We start from the raw sequence: 13,314 nt of genomic DNA on the forward strand, positions 1-13,314 counted from the left end.
CGCCCGAAAATGTCGGGCCACCCGGGTTTTTATCCGGCCCGACCGGGCCTGGACCGGGCGGGCTTCAAATCTGTCGGGCCGAGCTTGGACCGGACCTAAAAAATCAAATTTTTGGCCCGATTTTCAAAGTTTCGCGCACTTTTTTATATGAAATTTGCTTTCGGGCCGCCCGAAAATGTCGGCCCGTCCGAGTTTTTATCCGGCCCGATCGGGCTTGGACCGGACGGGCTATAAATACGTCGGGCCAGTTCGGGCCGGGCTTTAAAAATGAATTTCGGACCGGGCTTCGGGCCGGACGGGCTTCAAAAAAACATCGGCCCGCACACCTCTAGTTGACTTATAAATAAATACGCCATTTGCGGGAGCTGTACAATTATCCGCATTTGCTCGGTATATTATGGACAAATACTTTGATTTTAATTTTAATTTACAAAAACTTGTCATTTACCAACGTCGTTTCCCCCTCGATGCAGCGATACATCGTCTGCCATTTCCAAAAGGTTAATTTACTCGATTTATATTATTCACATTGGTCTTTTATGCAACGGCTGACTATGTCCTCACCTTTAACATTTGAATTTACATTTTTTGTAATTAAGAAAGGAAAGAACGCATAACACGTATAGTATACCTCCAAACATTGTCTGCTCGACATCGGATTCTATAAGGCCTATCGTTTTTATTTTTCTTTGTGAAAATCATTCTACTGAATCGAGCATGATTTCTCGTAAGCGAATTATTTATTCCAAAGAATTTGTTGGAGAAATTCAATTGACGGATTTCGAAATAAAAACAGATGAAATTTCAGCGGATTTGACTGAGAACGGTGCTTATATGAGACAAATTAGAGAATAAGATTAGAAAATAAATTCTCTCCCGATTCCAGAAATTCTTTGCGAAGCGCTATATTTCGGAATTGATGCTGGTCTCAAAATGCAAGCGCAATTCTATCCCACTGGAATTACAATGATATCGGGACAAATAGCCAAGTATAAATTATCATAATTTTGGCTAGTATAGTTGTAACATGTAACATCTTTGCATCTTTTCCATTAGAGTGATCGAGAGCAGGAACAACGATTTTCCGAAGGGATCAGTGGTTTACGGTAAATTTGGATGGCAAAGTCACACCAAACTTCAGCCAGATGTTCTAACAAACAAAACGTTTTGCTACATTTTACCCGATTTCGGAACACATTCAGTATCGCTTGGACTAGGATGTTTGGGATTAACTGGGTAAAATATTCATTTTTTACTTTCATTAGTTTTAACGTTCACTTTATTATATAAGCCGCAAGAATTTGGTCGCTTATCTTGTCGTTGCTGTCGATAACGGATGTGTGCATCATCTATGTTATCAGTAGAGGTCACTATCTGTTATCCAATCATGTTCTATATGGTCTTTGCAGTCATTAAAAATGTCAATAGATTTGGTTTTATAATCTTTTATTTCAGTATGACTTAATTATTAGAGTGCGGCAAGGATAAGACTCTTTAATGACTGTAACAAAAAAATTCAATGTGTCCAATCTTTATCTATCAGTAAACATTCGCATTTATCTGACTTTACCATTCGGTATTAAATGTAAATATAAGATGTGTGAACTGGATAAATAATAATCAAAAATTGGGACCTTTCTAATTTAAACTTTACCAACTCATCAATCCAACACTAAATTGCTATGCTTACGTATGCAGCTACGGAACGATCTAGACAAGTTAATTTTTCGGGAAAAGAACGAACTATAGCGAGATTGGGAGGGTCCGAAACCGAAATTAAGGACCAAAAGTTGAATGTTTTAAGAATATCGACAAAGACCCGAAAAATTGAGGTTACCAATTGATTTATGAAATTCTATTTTCCCCCAATTCTATATACAAGAGATTAAGTTACCAGCGGCAAGTGACGTCTCAACCAAAGAACCTACAATCCCTTTTTAAGGACTTAAGAGGTATCGATGTTCACCTAAAACTGTAGCCTACATTTGCGTGTATCGTAGTTCATTTATGATGATAGCTTTCCATCAGAATCTTTTTTGCAAAATGTACGACCGCAATAACAACCACGAATGTGTTAGCTTTAAATAAAAATTAGTTTTGGTTGTAGTCGTTTGTCTAGCTCTGAGAAAAGTGAGCAACGAAATTTTCATAAACTGTTCAGTTTTCTCAGGCTAGAATACATCAGGAATAATATGACTGAGCGAGCAGTTAATGAAAATTTCGTTGCTCACTTTTCTCAGAGCTGGGCAAACTGCTACAACAAAATCTATTTTCTGTTGAAGGCTAACACATTCAGGAATTTTTTTTTTTTCTATCGTTATCTTTTCATAAAAATCCTTTTCGAAAAATGTAAGACCTGGTTACTCACCTGCCCCAGATATTGAGTTATTTAGAGGTTTAACCTTTGCCAACTGCAAGGGTGACTATTGTGACCATTAAAGAAGCAATTCGCAGTAATATACCCCAATTTTAAGATTTCGCCATTAGAATGCCATCATTTCTGAGAAAGATTGAACTACAGCTTTAATTCACAAAAGCTAAATAGTTAGTTACGTATCTGTTTCCGACGATTAATTTTAGGCAATTTAGCTGGTTCTACGAAAATCAGAGTCTAAAAGAGATCCGTACACTATGTTACAAAGGGAAGAAAGTACGATAAAATTTCCAAAATTCTTCGTCTTCGAAACATATAACCTGTAGATTTTGTCTAATTAGTCGATATTACGGACGGAAATAAACTTTGATTTTGGATAATTTCGAATTATCATTCGAACTTTAATGTCTTGGTCAACACTTCACTTTTGTATTGGAATTCTAATATGTCGAACAATTGTTCGTAGTCGAGCTACGTAGGTAATAAACGTTCTCGTCTTTTTTATTGATAATTATGCTAATAAAATAATGGACAAAATAAAGTGAAATGTTATGACTTAAATTTAAATAGAGCTACTCATATACAATACACCGTGTGCGATTTTGAGAAAAAAGTTATATATTTCAATAGAAAAAATATTTAGATTTACCAGGAAAAAAACCATTGAAAAAATATTTAATTTATTTTATAGAAATTATTGAAAAATATTCTTGCCATCCCGATGCCAACCCACTTATTAGAATGAATTACAATAGATCGGGATATCTTTTAAGTCTCATTCAAATAATAATAATTTACAAATAAGTTATTCATACTTCACACGGTCTATAGTAGATTATGCACCTCTGTCCGAAATGTTTATGTTGACGATTTGGAAGTTATGTAAATGAGCCAAAGGCGTGGTGTGGTACATAATCCAAATCGTCAAAATAAACATGTGGGACAGAGGTCCATACGCTATTTTATCTGCCGAGAACAGATCTATTGAGATAAACAAATTTGCCCTAGAGGGATAACATCGAGTTTTTGTTTTTCCACTTTTTTTATTGTTTGAATTAATTTATTTTGCAGATTATCGCTCTAGGCAGATAATAGTTATTTTCCTAACTAGTGTTGAAATATCGCGACTTCGTCGCTTATTTCCCACGTTGTTCCTAACTTATGTTAAAATGCTTTATTAGCGAATTCGATTCGCCTCCGGCTGGAAACCTCTCATTCGCTAAAAAATAACTATTATATGACTAGGGGCAAATAGATGAAAAGTAGAGTTTTCGTGTGAATTCTGTTGATCCAAGGCGTAGCCGAGGTCAATAAACACACGACAACGAGACCTTTCATCTTTTTATACGGAGTTTTGTAATGGATTTTACATGCTAAGGGTGTCAAAAATAGTGCTTGAAACATGAAAAGTACGGTTCTTACGACGCATGTAGAATGTAATAGTATTTTACTATGCTGGTGCATGTAATAAGGCTATTACATGTATAGGCAATAACCTTTACATCACTCGCATAGTAAAACGTCGTACTACACACGGGAAATAAAGTGATATCTCGTATCACGATGAGTAAAAGTACCTCGGGCTGCCGCCCTCTGATACTTTTTCTCATCTGGATACGAGATATCACTTTACTTCCCTTGCATAGTAATGTACTATTACTTTAATTTATTTTAATAACACAAACTTTGCCTAGAACTTATCGCTTTTTGGTCGTGTTCCACAGAAATGCAGCATATTTCGGTCTCGATTTGTGCGGAGCGAAACCAGGTGAAACTATTGTTGTGTCATCTGCAGCTGGTGGGGTTGGAAATCACGTTGGTCAAATAGCGAAAATAAATGGTTCGTCAATATCATAGATGATTAGCAACACACTGTACTGTAAGTGGTGATTCAAAAATACCGTCTTTTTCGGGGGAAAGGGGGATTAAAGTTATGAAAATCTGGAACGAAAATGAAGGGTTAAAAAGTTATAAAACGTACAGGACGTATTTACGAATAACCACTAATCCCGACCGTAATTATATTTTGCTGGTTATTTCAAAAGGTTGTAGAGTTGTTGGCATAGCTGGATCTGATGAAAAATGTAAATGGCTTGTTGACGAGCTGAGGTTCGATGATGCAGTCAATTACAAGTCAGGACTGTTTCCATCGAAACTTCTTGACGCCACACCAAATGGCGTGGACTGCTACTTTGATAACGTAGGTTGTACTTACCAATTCACTCCATTTACAACTCCACTCTGTAACCCATTCAGGTTGGCGGGCTATTGAGTAATGCAGTCATTTTGCGCATGAAGCAGTCCGGAAGAATAGTTGTGTGCGGATCGTTGTCGGTCAGTAACATAAAAGTGGGCGACAAAATACCGCAAAGTAAATACAAATGAACCAGGTGCCGATCACGAATCATAGTTTTCTCTCCTTTCAGTGGCTGAACTGAGTCGAAATTTCATATTCCATGAACTGAAAATGGAAGGTTTCGTTGTGTGGCGATGGGCGAACCGATGGATGGAAGGAATTGAACGGAATTTGAAATGGTTAGATGAGGGAAAACTGAAATATCACGAAACAATCTTGGAAGGATTGGATAAGGCTCCGGAAGCATTGATTGATTTGATGAAAGGGAAATACAGTGGTAGAGTGGTTGTTAAGGTGTAAGATAACTAATAAATTGAAGAAGACGAAAAAGCTCGGGAACTCACGGATCTGACAGAAAAAGCATTTTTGATTCTTTATCATGCAAAATTGAACGTCTATTTTCATAGATTTCTACCGATTTCCATCGATTTTCACGAATTACCTCTGACACAAGTTATCGTAATTTTTCTCAATTTTTTTGTTCTGTTGGCATAATAAGTACATAAAACACGGAAGACGGACATATTGCGCTATCATGAGCACGATCCGTCACTTAACTTAACACTTATTTGGAAAGTGATTAAAATCGAAACACGAGTTTACTTGGATGCATTTTAGTTGAAAGAAATAGTAACACGGTATACTCATAGTATTCATAGTTGCTATACTTAAGAATTAAATCTAAAGCAAATTCCCAATTATCTCCTGCAATGGTACACGTTGCTTGATTGTGAAGCTGAAAAATAATTGTTCAATAGTTACAGATGGGAATAACTCAACGAGAACGAGAAACTTACGAGCCTGCTGCACAGTATGATGTGATTGTTGCAATACTTGATGCGGCAGCAATGCCTGATGGGGTTGGAATGGTTGCTGCAATGCTGGCGATCCATAGTAGACGGTCTTAGCTCTGCCTCGTATTTGAGATATGACACGAGGCTGCTGATTAGAACCGCCCTGAGTAAAACCGGAAACGTGATCATGCGAGCCATTCTGCGCTGCTGAATTTACTTGATTCGATGGTCGCGGCAGGACTGATCTGTCTTGCACAGATCGTTGAATTATCCTAGGTAGATTTTGATGTGGAGTTGCATTTGCCGGTTTCGGTGTTTTCGGCATTGTGGGCTGTGTGCCATAGGTATTTGCAGCCGAAGTCGTGGGCTGTGCGTCATAGGTATTTGCTGCCGAAGTCGTGGGCTGTGCGTCAGAACTATTTCCTGCCGAAGTCGTGGGCTGTATTGTGTGTTGTGCATTGTGCATATACATGTACGACGTGGAAGGTATAACCATTTGCAAATATTCCATTGATTGCGGTCCAGATGCTTGGGTTGAGAATTGGGTCGGGCTGTGTAGGGTCGTGTCTATATTCCATCCAAGGCCGTTCGGAAAACCCGCAAAACTTTCAGCTGGTGAGGTGGAATTTCTTATTGCATTTGTGGGATTCACTGCATTTACCGACAGAGTATGAGAATGTTGCGAGTTTGCTGGAGCAGTAGTCGATGAAACATTTCTCATTTCTTCGATGTTTCGGACTCTTATTGGTAATATCTTGCTGATCGTTCTGCTTGTTTCCGCCGCAGGGGCCGGATCGTCCTTGGTTAAATCTTTTAATTTCGCCTCTTGCTCCTTAAACAATTTGGAAAGGTTTTCCTTAGACTGTTTCAGACTATCTATCTGAAGTGCCATGACATGAAAATTATTTTCCTGCAATTTAAGTTTTTCTTCATATTCTTTGATCTTCAGGTCGCGGTCTGCAATCTTAAAATCACGCTCTGCAATCATTTGTTCACGCTCCATAATCTTTAAGTCGCGTTCCGCTATCATCCGTTCTCGTTCTGCTATTGTATTTTCCCTTTCGCTTACAATTTGATGCAGACCATCGATAGACTGTTGCTGCTCGAGTACTGCCGTTTCATACTCTTTGACTGACTCAGTAAACAAATTGATTGAGTTTTTATTTTGCCTAGCCTGTTTTTCTGCTTCTTTGTCGAACTTTTGTACACCTACATCTCGAGTGAACGCTCTCTTCTCCGTCTGCTGTGAGATGCTACGAGTTTCTATGTGAGTCACAAAGATCTCATCGTTGGCTTTACCAGCAGATTGCCAGTTTTGCTGACCTTCGGAATTTAGACGATGATTTTCTTTGCTTTTTATTATAAACTTTCCATCTACGCTGTGAACAGTGTAACAGTCGTCACTGACAACGATTTCTCTCGAACTTTTTCCATGTCTTTTTAAGGAATCGACATTCAAGCGGCGAAGTGTCAGTGTTGGATTCCATATATCATCTTTGTGTTGAGGGTCCTGATTCTCGATTGCGGTAGTAGTACTTCCAATTCTTTTTGAATCTTTTGGACGGATGAAACATTTGATTTTGTCTGCTGGCGTTTCTTTTGTACTAACAGATTTAGATTGCTTTCGGGTTTTGTAGTCTTCTGAATTTACTCCTAGATTTGATGAATTGTTGAGTGTTGCGGATGTCTTCCTATCAACTTTCAGTGACATGCCAGGAGCCGTGCTGAGTACCGATTTTTCAGACATGATTTCGGTCAAACAGATCTTCTTTTCATTAAAGTTCGGGTGATCTCTTTCTTTTGACAATCGCTTTTTCGTGGATTTGTGAGTTTGAACAACCACCAAACGATTTGCCGAGCTTTCGGAGGATGTTGAATGTCGTTTTGATGACGAGTCACGCCGATGTGATGACGAGTCACTTCGATGTGATGAAGAGTCACGTCGATGTGATGAAGAGTCACGTCGATGTGATGAAGAGTCACGTCGATGTGGTGAAGAGTCACGTCGATGTGGTGAAGAGTCTCGTCGATGTGATGATGACTTTGAACGTTTTAATGGTGTTATAGCTCCATACAACGAGGACCTGCGTTCTTGATGTGAAAATGATGATTGATTTGAAGAAGGTTGCCAATCTCCACGATTTGGTATGTTTTTCAAATAATCTTTGGACTTTAGTGCCATTGAATCGTTTGTGATTTTACCTTTGGTATTCGATATATGTGATCGTTCTGCAGCAGTTTTGATTGGTAATAACGGTGTTGGTAGTCGAGAACCGGTTGTCTTCACTACAATGTTTTTTTGTTTGGCCAAACTTGGTCCAGCTTTCTTTAGGTTACCAGATGTATTAATCGAAATTGAATTTTTCGACTTCTTTGTTGGTAAATTCGGGGTATCGATGAACATAGTTTGCCTTCTTCCAGATATCGACGCCAGTGACGCCGTTTGTGGATTGAAGAACGTAGTTTTTCGTCTTGCACTTATTGAATGATTCGTGCACCCAGCATTTTCCTTTCGCGATCCATCGCGATCGTTGGTTGTTCGCATAAATGAAAGAGAAATATTTGAAGAAGAGTTCATTTTTTCCTGTAATAAAAAATATTCTGGAATTAGACGTCAACCGAAAATGCTTATACGTAAAAAAACACGTAACAAGTAACATCCAAAATTGTACACGAAACAAATCATAAGGAAGCTATTTATACTGGGGAAGAAAGCAACGCACAAGTTGCGTTGAAAACAGTTGGAAACTTTCATTTCCCGAGTAAAAATAAAAGTCTCAAAGGTTCGAAAAGAGACGTCTCACGTCTCACAATACAAAGGATTTGAGACTGTGAGACGTCTCTTTTCGAACATTTGAAACTTTTATTTTTACTCGGGTTGATATTTGATGATTCGAAGCGAGGTGTGAGTAAAGTGAATGTTGTAAAACATGTATCAACTGCAGCGTATCTGCAAAAAAATTGTTCGAAATAATCTTATCGTGGTTCATGAATTTATAGCTTTTTTAAATTAAAAGCATCATTCATAAAGTATGTCACTTGTGACGGGCATTTCTATCTATTTCTAACACGTTTTCAACAATATCTCTTTCAAACATGCGACATACTTTATGAACGATCCCTTACGAATTTCGATTTAAAATTATCGTTAATGGTGCTATGATTTGATTGAGCACAAAGCGCGATACAAACAGTGAATGTACCGAATGCACGCGCATGCTTCCAAACATTCTCGCACTGTCAATATTGAAACTTAAAAATTTATCGATATATGTAGCACGAACCACTGGAAGATACCTTAATTCGTTTACAAGCAATACATATCGATCGCGAACCGAACGAGATCAGTTTCACACACGTAAAGTTTGAAATCTTGGACAAAGCTAAGTTTCAGAGACAGGGAACCGGTTTTTCATTCAACGATTGCACTCTTGTATTTACCACTGTAGTTTTTCTTTTCAAATTAATCAATCAATCAAATTAATCTTGTTGTTAAACTCAGATTCTTAACTGTTGGCTTGTCCTTCAACAAAATAAATTTTCACAATGCATTAGGTAAATCTGTTGACACTTAAAAAAACACTTTTACTGCACGGTGCGTTTAAATTCACGCCGTAAGTGCGGTCGAAATTCAAAATGGAAAGTACGGAGGTCTTTTTAACGTAGCGTCATTTTCATACAAGGAAGCATTGAAATGTATTTTTTGGTTCATTTTTTCATCGAATCGTTCACTTAAAATTCAAATTTTAGGCACACTTACGGCGTGAATTGGACTAAATTAAGAGTGAGATGTACATGACTCAAATATTTTGCTTTAGTATTGTTCTTCGTGTTAAAAGAATCTTTTAAGCAAAAAAAAAATAGTTCGTTATAGGCGGTGACTTTTTCGAGTTAGAGCACCTCGAAGCAGGGCCTATTTTTTAGAATTTAAAAATCCTAAAAAATTCTACAGATTTCTAGAAATTCTGAAATTTTCGAAAAAATTCCGTAAATTGATAAAATAGAATTTTTAAGAAATTTGTAGAAAAATTTTGATCCCTTAGAAATATGTAGAATTTTTCAGAATTTCAATTCTAAAAATAGGCCCTGCCTCGAAGTGTAGGTCAGGTGTACTATGTAAGAGCTTTTCCTGAATTTTGAGATCAAAAAGAGTTATATGTTGTTGATTTTGTTATTGTGTCACATTGTGGGAATCATTAACTTTACGATGATACCATGCAAGCCCAACTTCAATTCTTGTTAGTAAATTTACATTTTCGAATCCTAAAAAAACAAAAATTTGAAGTCGGTCTGTATGGTATGGTATGGTAAAGGTGATGATGTACATTATGTCGCAAAATCAACAAAGGAAACTTTTTCCGATCTCAAAATATAGTAAAAGCTCTGACCTACACTACAAAGGGTTTTAACTCGAAAAAGTCACCGCCTATGGCCAACTTTCCTTTTGCTCAAATGATTCTTTTTAACACGAGGAACAATACTGAAGAAAAAAAAATTTGAGCTTCATCTCACTTTAAATTAAGTCCAATTCAAACGCACCGTGCTGTGAGAGTACGCTTCAGGAACATAGAATTTGTGAAAATATTTTCGTTAGGTTCAGAAAGCTTACTTAACCCGAAGGGGAAACTACGCGAGGAAACTCTGTCGCACCTACTTCCATTGGAGTACTAAGTCCTTCTATTGGCGCACTATTCCCTTATATTGACGTACTATTTCCTTCTATTTACGTACGATTTTCTTCAATTGGTCGGTCACCAATAGCAAATAGCACCTGTCCCAGTATTTGCTCGCGTAATTTTCCCCGAAAATAAAATCTAAAGCTGAGAAAATATAAAACAGATATCCACTATATTGCTTATGATAACTGTTTCAAGGAAGATATTCCAGACACCCTTTTGCACCGATTCGATAATATTGGTAAATTGAATTATTTATTACGCTCACCCAAAACGCTCGAATATTACCATCCAATTTTAAACACATAACAAATTAAAAATAACAAAAAAAATCAGAGATTGTTGTCTCGTCTCGTCTCTATTATATTTTCAGGTAGAATTTTTTAAGCAAACAGGTTTTAAAGGTAGGTTTTCTATTTGTGTAACAACATTTCACTTTCAAAGGAACAAAGCAGAGCTAAGTTTTAAATTATTGCACAATGCACTGCAATCAGGACCGTAGACAGACAGGATTTTCAAGATGAGGTCAGCGCGGGCTTTGGATTGGAATTCGGAATAAAAAATTTGTATGGGGAAATTGAAGAAAAACTTAGACATCTCAGGGCCCATATCTAACAACGGTCCTGGCTGCAGTTTATTGATTTAAGTCATAATCAAGGATCGTCATGCTCCACGCTCTTCGTTTATAGAGATTATTCCAATAAGCAGGCTTGTATAAAAATCCAACAAAAAATCGGTTGGAGGCCCGCAAGTCAGAATTATCTTTATAAAAGAACTTCTACTGATCAACGTGAGAGAAAGAGAGATAGAGAGAAAGATACGTAACTAGTCAACTATGCCTAGACACCTTTAAAAATGCACTACAGATATTACTTTACGTATTTTTTCTACTCAACAAAAAGTGCTCCGTGAGAGAGCAAGCTGTCGAGTAAACTAAGCAAAAGTTGAACAAATTCACGGAGGACTTTTTTGGTAAGTGGAAATCAAGCCTAACGTGTCACATTTATGTATCAGTCACTTCTTTCGACACCTTTAGATTGTTCCATTGAGTAAATACTAATTTGGATAGTTATAATTTGTCAAACCTTTGACAAAACTCAAAATAAAAATGAAAATGAATTTTACTTATACGCCTATTTAACGACCAAACAGCCATTAGAAAGACTCATTAGAAAAAAGCTCAATATCTAGCTGTTGCCACCACTAATTGCGTGGATTGTTGGTGCAAGTCTTTTCATTTCGTCTGTAACAGCTGAGAAGAATGCCTTTCAAACAAAAAAAGCCTAAAAAAGTCGATGGATGTAAGAAATAATAAATTCGGTTAAGCAAGGAAGACGTTAAATATTCCAAATTGTAGGAAGAAGTTATATCTCAAATGGTCGTTTAAGGCTCAAAACAGGTCAGGTGAACTTGAATTTTATCCGGATTTACCTGAGACTTGATTGACCTGAAACTTGTTTAAATGAATATTGATCTGACCTGAAGTCTGATTTTATGCAAATTTGTCAAAAATTGCAGGCCAACCAGGAACCTAACCTGACATGTTTGAGGAGTTCAGATTCAGGTCAGGTCAGGTTGCTTCGTAGCAAAAACCTGATATGACCTGAAATTTCAGTTCAAACAATTTTTTGACCGCGGTCACCATTTTTCATATTTTCGTTAAAACGCGACGTATAATAAAACACGTTTTATTGTGCATTAATGAAAACGAAAAAGATCATTAGTCCTAAGCACACCAATACACTCTTATCTATTACAACAAAGATAACGAGACATTCGGTGATAATGCACATCTTTTGGGTATGGGAATATATTGCTGATTTTCAGTTGCCACAACGTAGCACTGACGAATAAAGTGTATAGTAGACATTTGGAAAATATTTCTTTTATTTGGGGTTGAAGGCAATGTCTTTCTTTAGTCAAATGTTTCTGGATCTGGTTCTTTTTTTGCCCGGTGCTCTAGCCGAAGGCAAGGCTGCAACCGCACAAGACAAAATGCAAAGTTTCAAACTATTACATAAGTTATTTTGGCCCAAACGTTCATGTCAATGTACCAATAACGCATGTTCTGGGAAGTCAGATAACTTATTATACCAACATAAAATTGAAATGTTTGGTCAGAGGAATGTTTCAACTTCATTTTGTACAGAGAAGACCACTAATTTTGTCTGTTGTTTAGTGGTACTTGGGAGCTCTGCTAGAAAATCCTTCAAAACCTCCTCAGGTCATTGACGAATGATGAAAATTTACAATTCGACTAGTTATCGCTTTCATAGCAGACTGAACGGACCAGCCATCCACATTTAAACTCGTCAGCGAATTTATATCGAATAATTTATTGGAGTATCACATTCACTTTATAGTCAAGTTAACAAATAAACATCAAAACCGATGACAGCACAATTTGTAGAATAACTGATTTCTTGCGATAATTTCAACTTACGACAACAACAAAAACTAAAAACGCTGAACCTGAATCACTGAAACACACAAAATATTTTGAGACGATGCTAAGATTTATTCTAGACTGAAGTAGAGATCTTATAGAGCGACCACGTCGTTTGGACACAATATGCAAACTAACCTTAACACACATTGAAAATTTTTGTTCTCAAAAAACAGGTTGGAGTGGGGTGTATTCATGGCAATCTGTTATTGGTCAAAAATATTGCTAAGGGTATGAGCAGCTGCAGGTAAATGTATTCATTAAAAGATCAGCTTGCAATATCCTCATTTGTGTGCTACGCTTGAAAATGAAAACTAAAATCTATAATATAAAGTTTAATGTTTGTTTGTTGGTTTGTTTGTTTTTCTCTCTACGAGCCCAGACGAAAAACGTCCTTGAGATTTGAAAATTAACATACTGACGAAAAGTTAGGAAGACCCAATGCACTATAAACAGGCACCAGAACAGATTTGACATACTACTCGATGCAATAGTCAGAATCTTTCTTGTAAGTTTATTTTCTGATGGTTGAAAAATTTGTTCTGGTGCCGGTTTTTAGTGCGTTGGAAAAAGGCGTGATTTTTATCATTTGCTTGCGCAAAATTTGGAAGAAAAGTTTTTTGACTCGTTGAAATATTTGACAGTTTGTGAAACATTTAACGTCTCCA

The 13,314-nt window shown here is 37.0% G+C and overlaps 2 protein-coding genes across 2 annotated transcripts; one reads left to right on the forward strand and one right to left on the reverse strand.

Moving 5' to 3' along the window:
• The first annotated feature begins 617 nt into the window (after positions 1–617).
• LOC119080751 (prostaglandin reductase 1-like) lies at positions 618–5,126 on the forward strand. Its single transcript, XM_037189305.1, has 7 exons — positions 618–826; positions 887–989; positions 1,057–1,236; positions 4,099–4,214; positions 4,420–4,574; positions 4,631–4,745; positions 4,801–5,126. The coding sequence occupies exons 1-7, from the start codon at positions 718–720 to the stop codon at positions 5,028–5,030; spliced, it is 1,008 nt and encodes a 335-aa protein (XP_037045200.1). The 5' UTR covers positions 618–717; the 3' UTR covers positions 5,031–5,126.
• A 169-nt stretch (positions 5,127–5,295) lies between these two features.
• On the reverse strand, positions 5,296–13,045 carry LOC119080674. The gene is made up of 3 exons (XM_037189104.1): positions 12,644–13,045; positions 5,528–8,108; positions 5,296–5,466 (listed from the first exon to the last, which is right to left on the reverse strand). The coding sequence occupies exons 1-3, from the start codon at positions 12,794–12,796 to the stop codon at positions 5,429–5,431; spliced, it is 2,772 nt and encodes a 923-aa protein (XP_037044999.1). The 5' UTR covers positions 12,797–13,045; the 3' UTR covers positions 5,296–5,428.
• Positions 13,046–13,314: the final 269 nt, after the last annotated feature.

Source organism: Bradysia coprophila, unplaced genomic scaffold (genome assembly GCF_014529535.1).
Source record: "Bradysia coprophila strain Holo2 unplaced genomic scaffold, BU_Bcop_v1 contig_350, whole genome shotgun sequence".
NCBI classification, from domain to species: domain Eukaryota; kingdom Metazoa; phylum Arthropoda; class Insecta; order Diptera; family Sciaridae; genus Bradysia; species Bradysia coprophila.